General features: G+C 40.6%; 1 protein-coding gene across 1 annotated transcript in view; it reads left to right on the top strand.

Moving 5' to 3' along the window:
• lpgat1 (lysophosphatidylglycerol acyltransferase 1) overlaps nt 1-6,457 on the top strand; it is a 66,136-nt gene extending 59,679 nt beyond the window's left edge. The window contains exons 7-8 of the mRNA XM_042503165.2: nt 2,334-2,440; nt 3,641-6,457. Coding sequence (XP_042359099.1) covers nt 2,334-2,440; nt 3,641-3,792 — 259 coding nt within the window. The 3' untranslated portion in view covers nt 3,793-6,457. The remainder of the gene's footprint in view (nt 1-2,333; nt 2,441-3,640) is intronic.
• Nucleotides 6,458-13,270: the final 6,813 nt, after the last annotated feature.

Here is a 13,270-nt window from a genome sequence, read left to right as displayed (position 1 = left end):
TACTTCCAGGAGCTCTCCTCGTAGGCGCAGATGTACTTTTACCGTGGACATTATCCAGTCGGGAGTATTGAGCAAACGTTGAGTGCAGAGGAAATGCTCTGTCTGAGGGAGGAGACTGTAACCTCTATTTGAAGGTGACCAGGAGCCGCTCTGTGTGGGAGTGCAGCCGAACAGGGACCCCTTCTGGCTACAGCGTAGATTTCAGCAGCACTCCTCACTGAGGCTTTTAAAAGTGACCCTTCATTGTTTTCACAATGTCAGCCAGCTATTGTGTTTTCTTTAAACAGCGTTTGTCATGTGTGGTTGGAAACATTCGTGGTTTTATCCAGCTGGAGACTGTTCACGTGAGGAATAAAGTGCTCGATGTCAGACGGGATAATAATGAAACATTTAATCGGCAAGGAATTGATAGGCAGCGAAGTACATTCATAAGGAAAAATTGCATCAGATCTCTGGTTTCTGCTTCTTGAATGTCGCAATTTGCTTGTTTCTTTCATCTTATATGATGGTAAATTAAATATTTAGGGGTTTTGGGACTGATGGTCAGACAATTTCTAACTTTGAGGATGAACAAGCGGCGAGGTGCCGACCATTGAGATGGCAAAAAGATCAGAACGAAACATATTTTCTCCAGAGCACCACGACTTGTTCAACAGATGTTTCTAGTTATCTTATTTTTATCTTCATCAGAGTGATGACCGAGGGGCCGTTTACACGGCAACGGCTTGCATGAAATGTTATTGTGTTTTGGCCTTTCGTTCACACAACATGGACATTTTTGGGGCCTGAAAACGCAAACTTGAGAGTCTAATTTTTTTGAAAACGCCACCCGTTCTGTCGCAGTGTAAACTGGCAATGCACGGATCCTGTGAGAACAGTCGCGGCTGCACTTGGCACGTGGAGTGGTGGTTCTTCTGTTTTTAGTAAGGCCGTTCTCACCTAAACGTGGTCTGAGACTGTTGTGATTTCCTTAAATACTGTAGAGATGCACGTATTTGTGGACCAAATGTCTTTATCGGCTGATATTTGCTATGTTGACTGCAGTATAATGAATATCATGCCTTCTGGCACAAAAATGACATTTCACTGACGGCAGTGGCTGATGTTTATCTTTTGTGTCACATCAATTTCAGTTTTGTGCCCACTGAATGTTGTGTGACGTCAGATGACACACATGAGGTCTATTTACACGACTGCGATAAGCGAGGCCGTGTTAAGCTCTGCGTCTCACATCGTGGATGAGAGGAGAATTGGACTGAGCTGCAACAAGGCAGATATGCTTATCCTTGTAAAGAGCATGCGTCTCAGCAAGAAACAGACTTTGAGGGACAATGATATTATAATGTTGATAATTGATGATATTTTATCAATATTTGTAATTTTTTATTTTATTTATCAATTCTATGTTAATTGATTTTAATGATTTTTTAATTAATATATTTTTTTTATTTTGAATTTGTTTAAAAAAAATTACCTTAGAATTAATTTTATTTATTTGTTTTATTTTTAACAATACTTGAATATTATTTAATCACTGTGTGAATAAAAAAAATAAAAACAGAAAAAACAACATCGACTGTCAGAACAATTGTTATTTTATATAACTATCAGCCCAGAATTTAACGCAACAAATACTGATTATTCGGGGTGTGCATGTTTTGCTGTTTGAGGTCCCTATTTATTTATATATTACAAAGTGATTGCCACTGATGGCAACTAAAGGCCAAGAACTGGTTGCCTATTTCTCAAAATGGCAACCATTACTGTAGAGCCCCGTGATGGGCGGTGTTTCTGAGAAGTAAAAGATAAATAGAGAAACTTAAACTAGATAAATTGTAATAAATACAGTCATCAGTTGAGTCCTACTGAAGCCTCGCTGTATTGCGACACAGATTAAAGACATTTCTAAGGTTGGCAGGATTTAATAGTGCTGCTTCTCTACATCTTGGTGGCAAAAGTGATTTTAACTTTTTCACTCTGACTTTTTTTTTTTAAAGTTGTTCTTCCTGCACACTAACCAAACCATTTTGTGGTGCTACGTGACTCGTCTGTCTCCTGTCAGGCTCCCCTCAGCACTTCTGTCTCTTTCTGATGAGCCTGCCAGCTAATGAATCCCCGAAACGAGCTGAAGCTACAGCAAACACACAGACTGCTGAAATAGATTCCAGTTTGAAATAGACCGCTCTGCTCGGGGACCACGGCTGACACCCTGGGTTTGGACTGCAGCTCCGACGACGGATCAATGCAGACAGTTTCTGCTGAGTGAGACCTCAGTAATCCTTTTCTGTGTTTCATCTGTCTCCCTGTCTGCCTGTCTCTCCTGCTTCCTTCAGGATGTACCCAATAAAAGAGGTTCCTGTGGAGGCAGAGGCCCTGACTGACTGGCTGTATCAGAGGTTCGTGGAGAAAGAAGAGCTGCTGACCCACTTCTACGACACAGGTCTGTCTCCCCATGTCAGCTTGTTAAAGTCCAACTGAAATATGAATTCTTTTCAACTATGTGCGAAGAAATATAATGATGCTGCTGCTATGTTGCATATATTTTTATGCCTCTCCGCCAGCAATAGCCGAGGCCAGAGGCGTTATGTTTTCGGGTTGTACGTCCGCATGTACGTACATCCGGCACATTCTTGTTAACACGATATCTCAAGGACGCCTCGAGGGAATTTGTTCAAATTTGACACAAACATTCACTTGGACTCAGCGATGAACTTTTTTAGATTTCGGTGGTCATAGGTCAAAGGTGAATGTCACTGTCACCTTGTCAGTCTCATTCTTGTAAATATGATATTTCAAGAATACCTTGAGGGTATTTTTTCAAATTTGGCACAAATCATCCAGTGGACTCGAGGATTAACTGATTAGATTTCGGTGGCTGACCTTGCATTCGTCTCATTCTTGTGAACGCAGTAGGTTAAGATGGTCTTGAGGGAGTTTCCTCAAATTTATAAGGAAAACGATAATATGTCATAATAGGTCCCCTTTGAATCACTCACAGCGAGTGCTGTGTTCGTCACACAAAATATGGCGTTAGCTGTTTCTACTCCACACATTAATCAGTGGTTCAAACCACTACATTTCATGTAGACACTAGCGAAATTAAAGATATACTGTGCCAGATTTTTCTGAAATCAATCTATAGACTCATACAGAAGTAATTCTTCTCAATCATCACACTTATGACCCACTAGAAGTGTGTGAGGGAGATTTTTTTTTTTAGTATTTTCTTATTTTCTGTGTTCAGGATGTTTATAGGTGTAACTCCACAGCGCTCAGGTGAGGTCGGGGCTTTGTGAAAATTTAGCGACCAGTGGCCAGACTGTAAGCAGCAGACAAATACAGCAAGACCAAATGCAAAGAGAGTGAATCTGGGGGGTTGGCTTTTTACTTTCACTTTTACTGGCAAGTGTGTTTACAAACTGTAATCTACAATCCTGCGTGATATACCTTTAAACTTAGATTTCTTCCCTTTGGTCATTGCAGTCTGGACCAAACAGGTACACAATTTAAAACAAGCACCAAGGATATGAATAATAACTTCTCAGAAAATAAAAGTACTTTAATTTCACTTTGTCTATAAGTAGTAACGCCTCGATTTTGAACAAATCTGACTCGTCTGTATTTCCGTCCTCGTCAACAGGATCATTCCCCTCCCAAGACGGACAGAAGGAGGCAATCTCCCGGCAGATGACCCTCGACTCAGTGTGGCTGTGCTTTATCCAGACGTTAGCTTTCGCCTCCGGCTACGTGTGGTACAGCGTCCTCCGGTACCTCTACTGCTGTTTATTTTGAGTGCGCTGATGAGGTGAGAGTCTTTATCGGACCACTGGAAAAGCCTCAGGATCAGTTGGTGTGTGGCCCAGCGTCATACTTGCCCCCCTACGATGGATGAATGTACATTTACAACAGTGGAGAGACTTTACAACAGGAAACAAAAAAAAAAAAAAAAAACATACGAAGAACACAAACACACAGATTACAAATTCAGTACGGAACTGGTCACAGGCATAGTTAACTCGCACACGACCCTAACACCACACACTCGCTCCGACGGCCTAGCAGAATAATCTCTCACACTCGTCACGACTCACATTTTGATGTTTACACGTCCTCATACACGTAGACGCTCACACGTACATAACTTTTTATTCGAAGTGAACGAAACGAGGCTCAGGACTCCTCCAGAGGACGCTCTGGACCGGACTCTCTCTTCCCCTCCTAGGCTTTAGCCGTAGTAGTTTTACAGAGTATAAAGTGTGTATGGACGCGTGTGTGAGTGAATATCTGTGACTAGAAGCATAATGTCTGCCCTTATTCTTCTTCCTGGCGAGAGCTGATGAAGCCCACTGGACGTCTCTTTCAGCCCGCCGACTCGCCGGCCGGCCACACCTTCCAGAGCGAGCGGCCGCGTGAACGTTGAGGCCGCGCTGCCGGCTGCTCCTCTGACCTTCATTGCACTAAGGATCCATACTGCCCTAACTGCTCCCTGTCCCAGGAAATATTCCTGCGTGGTAGCTGTCAATGTTTTATTTTTTTTTTTTTTTGTTTTCTTCCCTTAACCTGCATATCTCCACAACAACGGCCATTGTATTTGTTGTTGATGTCTTTTTGTTGACTTTTTTTTTTTTGTTCCTGTTTCCGCCTGTCTGTCGAGGCAGTATTCTGAGCTCACTGAGAAAAGGGGGATCATGTTTACACTGGCAGCCCTGCTGAAAGCCTAAAGGGATGGCGGCTATGACGCGGCTATGATGCGGCTATGATGCGGCGCTTGATTTAAAGGATTTCTGTGTCGGAAGTTAAAAAAGGAGGAAGAGGAGACGGTGGTTTTAAAAAGGAAAAAAAAAAAACAAAACAGGTGGCACGCAGGGCAAGAAATGCAGTCTGATCACCTAAAAAGTCCCTCTTTGTGGATTTTTTTCACCCTCTGCTCTCCGATGTGCATACACACACAAACACGTGCACACATCGCCATGTGCAGCTACACACACACAGCAGAGTGTCTCGAAGGATCATCTCAGCAAGCCAGACTGAGACGGCAGAGACTCTTCTTCCCCCATTGGACTACATAGTTTTACAAATATTTAAGCCATATGCTTAGTGTCGTCAGGCGGGAAAAAGACATGGGAAAAAAATACGATTTTTATAGGAAGCTACCCTAATGTTCAGCATTCTAAAATAGAGATTTTGGCTTACAGAACTATAGGTGTCATTACTGTAAATTTACAGCATAACCTGCCTAAGTGAGTGTGTGTGGTTGTCTTTTCCCCCCATTTTTGATATATATGATCCATGTCGTGTTGCTCTGTGATGTCAGAGTGTGGCGGCGAATTTCACGAGTGGTCAAATTTAATTTCATTTTAAATTACATGAAACTGTCGTCCTCATGTCATGGTATGTTTAAATCTTGTACATAACGAAGCTGAGGAAGAGTTTTCATCATTGGAAATGACGGCAGCAATCATTTCAGAGGATTTCAGTTTAAAACATGAATGTTTTTTTATTTTCTTTTACGAAAGAAAGCGAAGGTTTTCCCTTCACTTCTCAGTGTTAACCCTTTTTTTTCTGACCAGGAAGTTGTTGTGTGCTTCCAGATGGTAGAGCTACTGTATGTCCGTGTGCTGGCTGACACAACGTTTGCACAGCGACACACGGGCCCAGTTTCAAACCTGTACCATTGTACATTTTAAATCATCAGGATTTAGTGGGAAAAAAGCCTCGACTATCAAGCCTTACCTGATGTCCTGGTACCACAATCCCAAATAATGCTGTTTCCTCACACTCCCCTCTTGACAAACTTTTGTTTTTAAGATGGTGTGGAGCTAAAACTGGGCCAGTGAGGACAGGGTCACTCTTCACTGAGGAGGGAAACTCTGGCAGGGCCCTGCAATGATGCAGCTGTTCTCTCTCGAATGTACTTGTGCCGTGGTTTTAAGGTCAATCATGTGTAATTTGCTTAGCCTGCTTTAATTAGGGAAATTATAGAGGAGCGGTAATTATCATTGTCATAAACTAGTGCATTAAAGGTGCATTTTAGTAGTTTACTGCCCTCCCTCTGTGCCACTGTTGGTAGAAACTGTGTGTGAAATGCAAAAAAAAAAAGGGCTACCTTACTGGGTAGGTAAAAAAGTTTTTAAATCAGGCTGTAAATGTGATTCATCCAGCGGCCCTTTCAGATTCCCCTCCATCGTGAGAGTGACTTGAAATTAAGCTTCATCTTTCTTTTATTTCACCTCTTCACTTTTTGTTTTTTAATTTTCTGACCATGTTTCCAAAGAAGGCAGGGAAATACTGTTTTCCTAGATGTGGTTTTAGGAAATAAACACAATAGGGATTTAAACAAATGATACTAGAGCTGTCTGTAATTTTCCATTTTGTACTTCTCATTTAATTCCTAGCTACACAGCCATTTTACAACACAAAAGACTTGTGCTGGAATAAAACATCATAAAGATTCGAACGGTGTAATGCTTTTCTTTTAACAGGTTTTAGACTCTTTGACATAAATAGCGTATGACAGTAAATGTTGACAAGTTGGGTAGACATCATTTAGCAGCATTTAAACCTCTGGAAACTGAAAAAAAAAACAAAAAAATCAGTGTGACGTCTTTGAAAATCAAAAATGAGCAACTTGGCAAGACATGTCCTGTACTTTCTTGAGGTCATTTTCTTGTTGTGTTTTTATTTGTTCTCACTTTTCTTTTTCCCCCCTCATTTTCATGTAATTTTCTTCTAACTTTTTTACTAATTTCTTGCTACTTTTTGGGCTATTTCGTTTTAAGTTGCTTGTTGCCCTAGACTTTTTCTGGAAGAAATCAAGCCAATTTGCTCAGGTATCAAAGGGTTAAGCAATATCACACGAGTGAATGCTGAATATGACACGGCTGTGCCAAAGACAGTCACAGCCGTGTGATATTTAGTATAACAGAACGACCTCCGGTGTGATATTGCTTTTACACAACAGCTCTACAAGTGCCTTTTTTAACTTTACAGTAAAAGCGACATCAGATTATGATATGTTTATTTTATGACTTATTTGGATCCGCCAACACAAATAGTTCTGCAACTGGACTCGGACTGGACCGTTGCCAAGCAACACAAACGTCCCTGCAAACTAGCTTGCTACTTTGTGTAGGTCTGAACGTTCCTGCAGGACAGCTACTTTGTATCGTGAACTTTTATCTGTGTTTTAATTCATTTTGCGACAAATAAGAGTCTGTCGCTTTGGTGACGTAGGTTTGAGCAGAGAGTGCGTTACAACATTTTTTGATGTCATGTCAGCACACCTGGAGATTTGCAGTGAAATATCCAGGTTCCTTTCTTCCCCTTTTCTCTGTCTCACGATTCATTATTTGACTCAAATGTTATTTGTGGAAATATGTTTTTATTTGCAGTGCAAAATTTGTTACAATGGCCCTTAATGTGGACTAATTCAGGGTTAATATAATTAAGAGCTCAGAGCTGCATGCACTTTTGTTGCTCTAGGCAAAAAACAGTTAATGCCGCCGTCTGTTTGCAATGTACAACACCAGCAATAGCACACAAAGGCCAATATGCCATACACATAAAGCAAACAACAGTTGGATTTTATCGCTCATTTTTACCTTTATGGACGCTGTTTATCTCTGCTTCCTGTCTGCATGCCACCTTAATATTTGAACATACACAGAGTGGTATTGATCACCTCATCATTGGCAAGAAAACAATATGTTTCCCTAAATGTCAAAATGTTCTTTAATTGTTCTCCAACACTTTGCAGGGATCCTGAAGTTCCTGTAAAAATGACAAAGCGTCCTTTGTAACTGATTTTAAATTACACTCTTGTACCAGACGTTCTCTTTTGTCTGCTAATGTAAATGTCAACATTTTCTCCTCACCGAGTTACCGGCTGGTCTCCAGGTAACCAGAGCCTGTGTTTGCTCAGTCCTCTGCCCGTTGTTTAACTGTGGTGTCACTCACCAGCTGTTGAGAGTCACTGGTTTATATTACAGAGCTCTGATTTCAGCCGTGGCATCCGGTCTCTTGTCTGTCGGCTGGTGTGAGTGAACTCTCAGCACAAGACTGCAGAGATCTACTTGCCCTGATAGAGAGTTCACGGCATCAAAAAATGCAGATTATTATTGTTTCCTGTCTGGGACAAACCTGCTGTACATCTGTGGAGGACTGTGAGGAGAGAAGATAAATACCAAGGTGTGGTTAGAGCCTGCGTTTTCAACAGTGGGGGCAACCCCCACAGAGGAAACCTCTGACAAAAAAACATTTGAGCAGCAAACATTTTCTGATGAATTTTTATCAAGCAGCAGCCTCTGAGGCCGAAAAATGAAGCCAACGCAGAAGTGCCACAAACTGCAGTTCCTTGAATGGCCACTTGAGGCTGGCTCCAAAACAGTCAGTCCCCACAGACCCCCATGTTAAAACGGCCAACTCTACAGCAGAAATAAACGTGTTTGCAGCCTGGTACAAAAAAAAAGATCTTTCTAGCTGCCATCATACAGGACTGACTTGGTTAAAATCACAGTGTACCCCTGTCCAGCGTGGTGTGCCATCCACTACGTTTCCATAGCAACTGCAGTGATATTTGTTGGGTCGGGTCTGCAGCAAAGCCACACGCTTCAGGTAGCCAATGGCAACTCAGGGGGGAAACAACAGGAAGTGAGCTGGAAAATGGGATTAAATATGCAGGACGCTTCACCAACATACCAAAGGGCCAACAGTCAGGGTGGTGGTTACTCAGCGTGGTGTCCAGATGGAGGAGGAGGAGTATCACCCCACATGAAGTCTCCCTCTCCTCAGTGTAGCTCCTCCTGAGGTCACCCACATTACAGAGACAAATTAGCCTCCAGAGGAACTTTTGTGTCCTCTGCAGAAGCTCCGGTGTTCCCGTCGGACACCTGCAATGGACTATTTCACGGGTGCTGCTCCCGAGGTCGTCAATGTCACGCTTTGATGCCTGCTCCCTTCGTGAATGCCACGGCGGTGGCGGCATCCCTTGAGTCAGCAAGCACTAAAACATCCAGCTGTGGAGAGGAGGGCCGGGCTGAATGTCACTGCAGCAGCCGCCGGCGTCACAGAGTCTCTCCGACCCCTCCTGCTGTCACAGGAGAGCACGATGACGGCTGCTCTGACTTTTAGCGTTTGGATCACATGTTCCTCATGCAAATACTCGTGTCAACACATCCTGTAACTCAGCATGATCTGTCTCAGCAGGGCAACTCTGAAGAAACGCATGCATCTCGATGTAAAGTGAAACTTTAATATCAACAGCAGAAAGGTGAATTTAACTTTAACCTTTTGAAACCTGGATGGACATCAGCTTTTCTTGTGCTGCAAGAAATTCTCTTAAAAGCATGGGGAGAGGCAAAGAGCAATTTGCAAGAAACTGGTAAAAAAAAAAAGGGACAAGAAAACAACCAGAAAATTTATTTCAGGAAATTTCTTCATTTTTTTGTTTGTTTGTTTTTCTACGTTTTTGTTGCAAATTTTATTGTAACTTTTTACTGATTTCTTGGAAATTGTTGGTTCATTTCTTCTTTCAGTACTTATTGCCTTGTTTATAATTTTATAATTTAATATTACTTTACTCTTAATATTTTATAAATATGTTAAAGGTAAAAAAAAAACAACATTTTTTAGCCCTTTCTTGAGGTAATTTTTTTCTAATTTTGGGGCCTTTTATGTTACAATGCTTGTCACCCTCCTCCGGTGTTTTTGAAAGAAGTCAAGCCAGTTTTCATAGGTGTCAAAGGGTTAAATTCTAGAAAAACAAACAAATGGACATTTCACATGCAGTTTTAATGGTCAAATCTGTCCAAGATATCAAAGTCTTGTCCACAGATTTGAAGGTGTGGGTTCGATGAACTGTAACATCAGTGAGCTGTAAGAAAGGTGGGCGATTTCAACATACTGACTCAGGCAAACACATCGAACATTTGACCTGTGGGGCAAAAAAATCACCAAGAACATAAAACACTTTGACATGTCTCTTTAACGTGTCACAGTAAAAGGACATTAAAGTGGGGAACTTCCTGGGTCATAGATTGGCTGCTCATATCATTGTAAGGTCTCACAGGCCAAAGAAAAGAAAGCATCCCAGTGAATATCATTTTTTAAAAAAACGTCCCCTTTGCGTGTGTTATCTTGTCTTGAGAAAGCTCTTGGACTGAAACCACACCCAAAAAAGGGAGTCAGAGGTGGCATGAGTGCCATAAGCCTCCTGTAACCCTCATTACAGCATCACGGCCAGTCCAGCGGAGGTGAAGAGGTTATCATGTGATGTCGCTGTCTGTCGCTCCCTCTCATCTCCTGGCCTTTAACAGGGTCAGCTGACGTCGGAGCGGCCTCAGGCACCCAACTGTCTCTGTTGTTTTTAGCTGTCAGTTTTGCGCTCTGCCCCCCCTCCTCCCTGCCTGCCTCCCTCTGACTGTTCCTGGCTGATGTCCAAACTCCTCCAGCTCTTTGTAGGAGTGACCTTTGCAGAGGCAGACTGACAGACCGGCTCGGGCGCTCTCTCTCTCTCTCGGTGGTGTGAGTGGTGTCAGTGTGTGGTACTGGCAGCAGAGAGCAGAAAGAGGGCTGAACGGATAATTTGAACACAACTGTTACTGAGGCTTCCCCACCGAGAGGGACGTTACTGACAGTAGACTGCGTTTATCTCAGGCGGGGATCACACGTCAAAGTTTACTGAGAAAAAAAAAAATCTTTCATCTGTCACATGAGCGATTTACTGCAGTCATGCTCTGATTATGCATACTTAAACTAAAGCCAATGCTGCTTCACCCCTTTTTACATTAGAGGCAGAGAATCAGAAATGTGATAAAAATGTGCATTATGTTACTACAGCCAGCAACCAGGCTGAATCAGTTTGATCACACGTAGGGGTGTGCTTTAATATCGCCTATAATGATATAATTATGTAATTTATAATATGGTAAGAAAAATTCATATTGTGAGAATGGCAAAATATTGGAAGAAAACTAGCAGCACATACAAGTACAGGTGGAAAAACTAATATATATCTATATATATATATATATATAGATATATATCTATATATATATATATATATAGATATATATACACACACACACTAGAGATTAAATTGTAGACAATGTCTTGTATTTGGCAACTGTTTTTAATTTTTTATCAGGATTATTTTATTGAAATATTTACATTTTATACATGATCTCAATCTCATTCTGAGTTACTATTGATGTTTACAAACCAAAGAACCGAGATCATTTGTATTCCATTTTTATTGAATATTTGAGGGGGAATCTCATCTATGTTGACATATACACCTGTATTTTCTTACATTTGTATGTTATAGGAATTAATAATCAAACATTCTACATTTTTGTCAAGAATATCGTTATCACAAAAACACTGAAATATTGGGATTTTATTTTACAGCCCTATCGCCCACCCCTAATCTCACCGTGCTTTAAATATATGTATATATATATATATATTATTGATCAACGTAGTTCTGCACAGAATTTGACCAGCAACTGATTTGTCGATTGAAATGATCTTTCAGTTGACTAATCAATTGCTGGTCAAATCAAATGACAGCTGACAATTAGACACCTATCAGCCTCCTCTGTGTCTTTCATATGCAGCCCTGGAAACTGCTGTGATGACAGCCTGCAACCTTTCCGTGTATAATAACGAGAGGATTACACAGTGAGGTGAACAAAAGCCCGAGGATCAACTCAGTCAGTGTCACAGATGGGTTTTTTTTTCTTCTTTTCAGTAAAGAAAAAAGTATTTACTGCTTCTGTTTGTTGGCTTATCCATCAATATGTACGCAAGGACACAAAGTCTTTTAGAGTACACACAACACTGTATGTGTTCAAATGTTTCTTGGTCTCTGGATATTTTTAGTGAGCTATTCTTACCTTTGCTTGATTAATTTTCTAGACAGCTACTTTTACTCTGCCTTGAGAAAAACTGAAGTCCCAGTGCTTCGGCTGGAAGGAAATGTTCTCACTAAAGGCTCCCCAGCATTAAAGGCAGGATTTGTTTGAGGAGATGGACCTTAAACTCAACCTTAGGACTGTGTCACCTTTAACACATTATGCCAAAAAAAAGCAAAGGACAGTTTTAAAAAGTGACCGCTGGTTTAAAAAATGTATGTGTTTCAGCAGTTTTACTGTTTATTATCCCCATTAGCTGTTACTGTGCTTGGGTTCCACATAAAAATATGTATTATAATCATCATATGTTAACATTTGAATAAAACCATATAGTATAGTCAACACACCTTTAAACCAAACATATTAGTTTTATATTATTAGGATCTCCACCCTGACATCAGCTAGTCTTCCTGCGGTCTGACACATAAAACCTACAAGTTAACAAACAATTATGTGCATTATATATATTCAAACATCATATTACATGCAAAACTTCAAACCAAAATCAGCACGCACCATTTCATAGCTTACTACATGATTTTGTTTCATTCCTTGTTCATTTATGCAATTAATTGCATTAAATATATATTTTTTTATTTTCTTGAAAGTGACTCTGGTATTTAATTGATGACTTACAAACACTGAGATGGACAATTAAAAATAAACCAAAAAATATAAAAAGTGAAAGAAAATGTTTTGTTTATCGGGGCCTGTCTAATGGTGTACTATGAGACAATGAACCCATGGACACAGATAAGCAAAAGGCCCCACCACCTCTCTTTCACAAGAGCAGGACACACAGACTTTGTAGTGGTTTTGCCTTTTTTTCTTGTTGTTGTTATTTTTGCATGCGTTTGTAGTTGTGATGCATCTTTTTGTAGTTTCTGATGTCTTTGAGGCAATTTTGTCTCTTATTTGTTGTTGTTGTGTGTCTCTTGGTAGTTGTTTTGCACCTTTTTGTGGTCTGTTTTTGTGTATTTGTTGTCGTTTTTAGTTTCTTCCTGGTCAGTCAGGGAGGCCCTGACACTTTGGGCCCCTGGGTCTGTGCCCAGTAGGCCAGAAGCAAAAAATCTTCACTGGTTTTTGAAACATTTTTATACTTAAAACTTAACATATAAATTACAAAGTTTTTAGCACACTATATCAAGGATATATGACTTATTTTTCATTGCAACTTTTGATAAAACAATGGGTGTATTTACTATTGCATTATGTGTTTTTCATCATTTACATGAATGCACTATAATAAAAAAAATGCTATGTTGATCTATGTTGAAAAAATAAGAGTCCCAAAATGAAAAAAAATATGCATTTAGAGTCAGCTACAAGATGCAATTCCTATACAGGCCAGTCAAAAT

The sequence above is a fragment of the Plectropomus leopardus genome, chromosome 16 (genome assembly GCF_026936395.1).
Source record: "Plectropomus leopardus strain MGB_pleo_1.0 chromosome 16, ASM2693639v1, whole genome shotgun sequence".
Taxonomy (NCBI): Eukaryota; Metazoa; Chordata; class Actinopteri; order Perciformes; family Serranidae; genus Plectropomus; species Plectropomus leopardus.
The sequence above is the reverse complement of the archived record's forward strand: the minus strand, read 5'-3'. Positions and strand labels throughout refer to the sequence as shown.